The sequence below is a fragment of the Indicator indicator genome, chromosome 17 (genome assembly GCF_027791375.1).
Source record: "Indicator indicator isolate 239-I01 chromosome 17, UM_Iind_1.1, whole genome shotgun sequence".
In the NCBI taxonomy this organism is placed as follows: domain Eukaryota; kingdom Metazoa; phylum Chordata; class Aves; order Piciformes; family Indicatoridae; genus Indicator; species Indicator indicator.
In genome coordinates, this window is record NC_072026.1 from 17386178 (window position 1) to 17392892 (window position 6715).

The following is a 6715-nucleotide window of genomic DNA, read 5'->3' on the forward strand; positions in this document are numbered from 1 at the left end:
CAGCTTCCCTCAGTTGAGCTCAGGTGATGGGCATGGGGATGGTGCCTCCCACCATGGGACTGCAGGCAGTGGTTACCTCTGACCCCGGCAGCTGCAGACACTGCTGCTCCCCCTCCATGCCAGCTGTGACATGACTGATACTCAACACTTCCATCCTCCTTCCAGAAAATGAGACACTGGGCAGGAAGGAATTCCTCCCTGGGGAGGTCAGCCCCTCCCTCTTTCAGGTATTGATATAAGAAGCGGATGGAACCCTCTGTGAGCAAGTGAACTGGTGGAAGAGCGCAAGATGGACCATCCTAGGTCCCCAGAGCCCAGCAGACAGGAACAGAGGGCAGGGGAGGAGGCAAAAGGATCAGACCCTTTCTCCCAGCCATGCTGCAAGGGCTGTCTGGGGCTAGAGCCTTTCTCCCTAGACAGCATATTAAACAACATGCCCCATTTGAGGTGGCATCTGCAGCAGTGGGGTTGTCAGCTCAACCAACAGGGATGGCTGCTGGTGCCATCCCTGCCGAGCCAGGTGTGATGGATGCTTTCAGCTCTTTAACCACACTCACGGCAGACTGGTTCAGGCTCAAAAGGAAGTAAAGGTCTGAGCCATAACTGAGCCAAGAACTCCTCCAGTTCAATCTGTTCTCTGAAAACCCACCAAGTGGCACAGTGCTCATCAGTGTACAGGAGTTTGGAACATCGATTATGTGATTAACACATGAATAGTGCATGGCTTTTCCAAAAGCTATTCATTTATCAAGGAACACAGAAAGTTGTGGGCACAAGGAGTCTCATGCCTACTCCTCACACGTAATTTGACTGTGAGCCAACCACTTTATTCCATGACTAGGGCAGCCTGAGCTCTTCTCCGAGCTCCCCCTGCTCGGCAGTGTGGCTGCAGGCATTGACCTTCCCTTGAGCTGGGACCTTTCACCAGTGGCAGACCCTCGGTAAGGCGAACCGACGTCAGCCGCAACCCTGTTTTGTGCGTTGTTAACTTGGATTTTGCCTTGGTGAATTTCACTCTGCCTTGGTAATTTTGTATCCCTCCCCGAACGATGGCGCCGCGCTCACAGCTTGAGCCCGGCCAGGCAACTCGGACAGACCGCACTTTTACATCCCGCTAAAACCACCTTCGATGACACCGACTGTGTTCTCACTGATTCACCACCGCGGGTCACTGGAGCTACATGGCTAGCCCAGGGCACAGCCTGCTCTTCAAACCAGAGTCCAGAGAAGCGGCAGCCCCGGTGCTGATAGCAGAGGAAGCCAACAGCAAGCCGGGGTCGCGGACCCTGCGGGGCAGCTGGACCCAGAAACCTACGGAAGTCCACCTCCAGCCCCCAGGGCGGGCGGCCGGAACAGCCGTGGCTGCTCCCCCAGAGCTCCGGGTCCCGCTGGAACACGGCAGGAGGTGCTGGAGGACAAGACTGCTCTTCCACCTGCAGTAAGCCCGACCTAGCGGCCGCCATACCACCCTCCCGCCAGCCCCCGCGGGCCGGAGTTAAACGGCATCCCGACCTACCAATCACTGCTTGCAGTGGCCTGCAGGCCAGCACCGCCCCCACCGCAAGCTCGCCCTTTCATTGGTCGCCGGGGCTGAATTTTAAATCGTGCCGCCCTGCCCCTTAGCAACAGCATCCCTGCCCGCTCGCCGATTGGCCTCCGTCTGGCTCTCCCCCGCGCTCTTATTGGACAACGGTCGGCCAGTGCTGGCCGGCCGCTACAGAGCTGCTACTTTCAAAAGCGCCGGAGCCGGCTGCGGGGCGGTGGCGTGGGTAAGCGTGGTTGGGGCTGGGGTATCTTCGGGGAACTCCGGGCGAGGGGAGCGCGGCCACCAGGAGTACGAGGGTGTGTGGGGGAGTAGGGGCGCGGAGCTCTTAACAAGTTCTGAGCCTCCGAAGTATCCCGGGCTGGGGAAATGCGGCCATCTGAGCCCCGAGGGGTGCAGGGGAGTGCAGCGGAGTGGGCTCTGAGTGGGTGGCTCCCTGAAGTCTTAGCCCCTTCATCCCCTGCTTTTCTCCTCCTTAGGCTCGGTTTTCCAATGCTATGGGCCTGCTCCGAGGCGGGGGGGGGGGGGGGGGCAAGCATGGGGACCACTGTCTGGGTGCTTATTCTCCCCTGGGGTGCAGAGGTACCCCTGAGTCTGCTTTCCTCCTGGTGTTGAGAAGGCAAAGAGAGTGAGAGCCCTTGCATTCTTCTGTGGCATGCAGGAAGCTGGGAGCTGTTCCATCCACCTCCCTGCTTCCAACAGGGTGCTCTTGCTGGGAGCTGTAGGGCTCCATGCCCCCCTTTCCCTGGGATGAGCATGCCAGCCCTTCCCTGAGCCCCTAGCTAGACCTGCACTCTCCCTGGAATTGCCTCAGGGCACCCTCCACTTGTCATGCTCAGGGAGCAGGCTGGGACCTGTCCCTGCTGCATTACCACCACCCCCCCTACCAGGGAGGGACAAGTGTCCCATGGCTCTGTCTCCAGACCTTGAGTGTATCCCTGGGGCAGGCAGCTGCCCACATCAAGCCCTTTCTGCTCCCAGCTTGCTGGTAGAGGCCAAGGGACAGGATGCCGTTGCCACGCAACGCCAAGATGCTGAGCACCAAGCAGTCCCGAGCTGGCAAGGTGGGCCCTGCTGCAGAGAATGTCAACCCTGAGAAGGTGAGTTCTGAGGTGGGCAAGGGGTGTGAGGGCTTTCTGTGGGAAAGTTAGCCCCTCATCTTTCTAATGGTCTCTATTACAGGAAGAGAGTTGTCAGGCCAAGAGGTCTCCATCTTCACCCCAGGGTGGGCCCAAGAAGAGGTCGGCATTTGGGGACATCACCAATGTGAGTTCTTCTGTGTGGGTGGGTGCTTAGGGGCCTCCTATGTGCCCTCACCTTGGCAGTGGGGCTGGGTATCACCTCCAGCATGTAGAACTGGGAGTGTTTCACACTGTCAGCAGGACGAAAGTTCTGTGCACCCCTCTATATACCCCTTTCTGACTCAAACAGGCTCACAAGAACCAGGTCGTGGCAGGGAAGAAAGAGGCTGTGAAAGCAGCACCACAGAAGGTCCAGAGGGCCCATGCTGCCCTGGGAGTGGCCAAGAACAATGAGATCAACCTGAAAAAGTGAGTAACTGGGGAGGATGCTGCAGCATCCAGCACCTGCAAACTTGTCCCATGGGGAAGAACAAGCAGTGGTGGGGGCTCCATTTAGTTAATGGAGGCCATCAACCAGAAAGGGAGGGCACACAGTAGATAAAAATGGACTCAGTTTGTACCAGGGAAGGTTTAGGTTGGATATTAGGAAAAAAAATCTTCGCTAGGTTGTCAAGCCCTGGAACAGGCTGCCTGGGGAAGTGGTGAAGTCACCATCCCTGGAGGTATTTAAAAGATGCGTAGATGTGGCACTTGGGGATGTGATTTAGTGATTGGAATTTTTGACTTGATATTAAAGACTTTTTCCAGCCTAAATGGTTCTAAGAGTCTCTATAGAGATATTTTGGGGATGATTTAGGCCCTTCCTGAAGCACCAAAGGGCTCTGGAGAACCACTTTCATCCAAGACGAGTGCCTTCCTCCCAGCAATGATTTGCTCTCTTGTCCTGCACAGGTCAATGAAGAAAACTCCCCCAACAGAGGCTCCTACACAGCCCAAGGAGGATCCTGTGCCAGAGAAACCAGAGTCTGTGAAGGTACCAAAGCCTTCTGATGAGAGGGCAGGGACCCTGGGTTGCAGCCTGGCCCCCAGTCCCATCCTGATGTGGCTGATCTGTGGCACCTAGTAGTGATATAGGACAATCAGGCAGTGCTCTGGACCTCAGACAGTACTCTGGGCAGTGGTGGGAAGTTGGGGAGGAGGATAAAACCCCATAACCTTCTAGCTCCAAAAGATATCCCATGGGAAAGTGAGATGGGGACTAGAGTGATGGGTGCAGAAGGGGAAGGGGGTGCAGAGGTGCAGTAGCCTTGCCCTGAAGGGGTGACCATCACCCTCAGAGTTCAGAGCATTCCCTTTACTGCTGCCTCCTCCATCCCAGCAGGTACCATCAGTGGAGGACATAGACAAAGAGCAGTTGGGTGACCCCTATGCTAATGCTGAGTATGCCAAGGAGATCTTTGAATACATGCGGAGCAGAGAGGTGGGTGATGTCTGGCACGGGGGTGGCAGCCCCGTCTGGGAAAACTGTGACCATGTGGGCAGGGCCACCCACTGCCCAGAGGCTCTGAGTACCTGGTGGGGGCCTGCATGGGTCATGAGGAGACTTGTTTGAGGGCAATGGTGTCCAGGGAGAGTCCTTGACAGCTGGTACCTCGGCAGGAGAAATTCATACTGCCTGACTTCATGGAGAAGCAGCCAGACATCAGTGGGGACATGCGTGCCATCCTGGTGGACTGGATGGTGGAGGTGCAGGTATGTGGGCATGAGGAGGGGCCATGGCCTTCCACAGAGCAGCTCCCACCCTGCATTTGGCATGTGGGATATCAGTATGCCAGCAGACACTCTGGCAAGTGTCCCTAGTGCAGAGCTAATGTTTCCCCTCCCCAGGCTGGGGCTAAGCCTGCATTCCTCCCTCTGAGCCTGGCCCTGTGGGCACCTCTGGCCTATGAGTGATTGTGGCAGGGCCAGGCAAGCTAGCTTCTGCTTGACACCCTGCCCCTATCCTTGCAGGAGAACTTTGAGCTGAACCACGAGACACTGTACCTGGCTGTGAAGCTGGTGGACCACTACCTGGTGGAGGTGGTGAGCATGAGGGACAAGCTGCAGCTCATTGGCTCTACTGCCATCCTCATCGCCTCCAAATTTGAGGTGACTCTTTGTGTGCTGTCTTGGGGTGCTAGGGAAGCGGGGGCTGTGCCTCTACAGTCTCCAGGAGAAGACCAGGTCCCTGCAGTGCCAGGCCACTGTCCCGAGAGCTGCTGACCTGGCATGTCTGTCCTCATGTTCCTATCTCAAGGGCTGTGAATGCAGTCTCGGGTGCTGGATTCTGCCTCCTGGTATCCTTAGAAACCTGACACCTCTCTGCTCTTCAGGGACCCCCCAGGACACCTGAGCTCACCTCATGCAAACAAGGCTTGGAGTTAAAGCCAAGGGTGGGGGCAGCACAGACATCACACTTGCCCCCCTGGATGTTATCACAGACATTTCAGGGGCTGGCAGGGCATGAGCCATTGTGGGCACTGCACACTGGTAGGATTTCCTGGGTGTTGCCAGGATAAGGCCCTGTTAGGGTGCTGAGCTGCTGTGCCCCTGGCAGGAGCGGTGCCCACCGTGTGTGGATGACTTCCTCTACATCTGTGACGATGCCTACAAGCGAGAGGAGCTCATTGCCATGGAGATGAGCATCCTCAGCACCCTCAAGTTCGACATCAACATCCCCATCCCCTACCGCTTCCTGCGACGCTTTGCCAAGGTGGGTGCAGCAGCAGGGTGGGCTGCTGTTGAGGTGACCCCAGGCACTCCAGGGTGGTGATGTGCATCACTGGGACCTGGGGCTTTGCTCAGCCCCTACCAACAGAGTTGAGTCAGGGTGCCAATCTGTGGTAGGCTGGGAGTGTGGGATCTGTGTCCTGTGCAGCACTCTAGCCCCCAAAAAGGCTGGGTGGAGAGCAGAGCTGCCCAAAGGGCTGAGCCCTTTCCTGCCTGTCTGGCTGCAGTGTGCCCGTGCCTCCATGGAGACGCTGACTCTGGCTCGCTTCCTCTGCGAGATGACCCTGCAGGAGTATGACTACGCCCGGGAGAGCCCCTCCAAGCTGGCTGCCAGCTGCTTGCTGCTTGCCCTCACCATGAAGAACCTTGGTGGCTGGGTAAGCACCTGCCCAAGCTGCTCTTCCCTCCGCTCTCTGAGGCACCACAGGGCGCAGGAGTGGATGGATTGTGTGCAGGGGTGATGCTCTGGGACTATGCTCAGATTTGGAGGGCTGGAGAAGAAAGATGGTGGCTGTGCCATTACTGAGAGGGCCCCATGTCCCTGTGCAGACCCCTACGTTGGAGTACTACAGTGGGTACCGCTCCCAGGACCTGCATGCCCTGGTGAAGAGGCTGAACTTCCTGCTCACATATCAGCCCCGTGACAAGCTGAAGGCTGTGCGCACCAAGTATTCTCACAGGTGAGTGTCACTTGGCTCTGCCTCTTGCCTGCCCCCTCTACCAAAGGTGACAGTACCAGCAATGCATCCTTGGGTGCCTCAGAGAGCTGGGGGCTGGGGGGGGTGCTGGTGGATGGATGTCAGGGCTGTGGCTGAGCTCTAAGCTGGTGTGGTTCCTTCCAGGGTCTTCTTTGAGGTTGCCAAAATCCCCCCTATGGACATGCTCAAACTGGAGGAGAAACTGAAGAGCTGCTAGCCCTGTCTCTGTAAATAGCCTGTAAATAGCCAGGTGCCCTCTGGCAGGGGAGCACCCTGTACATAAAAAAAAAAAAAAACTAGTAATTTTAACTGAAGGGGAAGGGGGAGTGGGGAAAAAAAAAAAGTTGTGTGGACCTGTCAATAAAATGCTGTTTGTCTTAGGTGCTGCTGGTGGCTGCTAGGACAGGGGTTAGGAGATGGTGGTAGAGATTGTGCTGAGCCCCTCAGCTGTGATTCTTTTTGCTGTGTTGGGGCAGAGGGTTTGGGGAGGGGCAGGAATTGTTGCATGATGGGGAGCAGGAAGGACTGAGTTGAGGAGTGAAGGCTGGAGGGGACAAGGTCCCCAACACCCTCCCTGCACCCCTCATTTCCCCAGGCAATGACACTACACAAGCAGCAGCAAT

The 6715-nt window shown here is 56.9% G+C and overlaps 1 protein-coding gene across 1 annotated transcript; it reads left to right on the forward strand.

Moving 5' to 3' along the window:
* Positions 1-2550: 2550 nt before the first annotated feature.
* CCNB3 (cyclin B3) lies at positions 2551-6309 on the forward strand. Its single transcript, XM_054388727.1, has 11 exons — positions 2551-2643; positions 2726-2809; positions 2975-3093; positions 3577-3658; positions 4007-4105; positions 4285-4377; positions 4636-4773; positions 5204-5377; positions 5622-5771; positions 5944-6074; positions 6237-6309. The coding sequence occupies exons 1-11, from the start codon at positions 2551-2553 to the stop codon at positions 6307-6309; spliced, it is 1236 nt and encodes a 411-aa protein (XP_054244702.1).
* Positions 6310-6715: the final 406 nt, after the last annotated feature.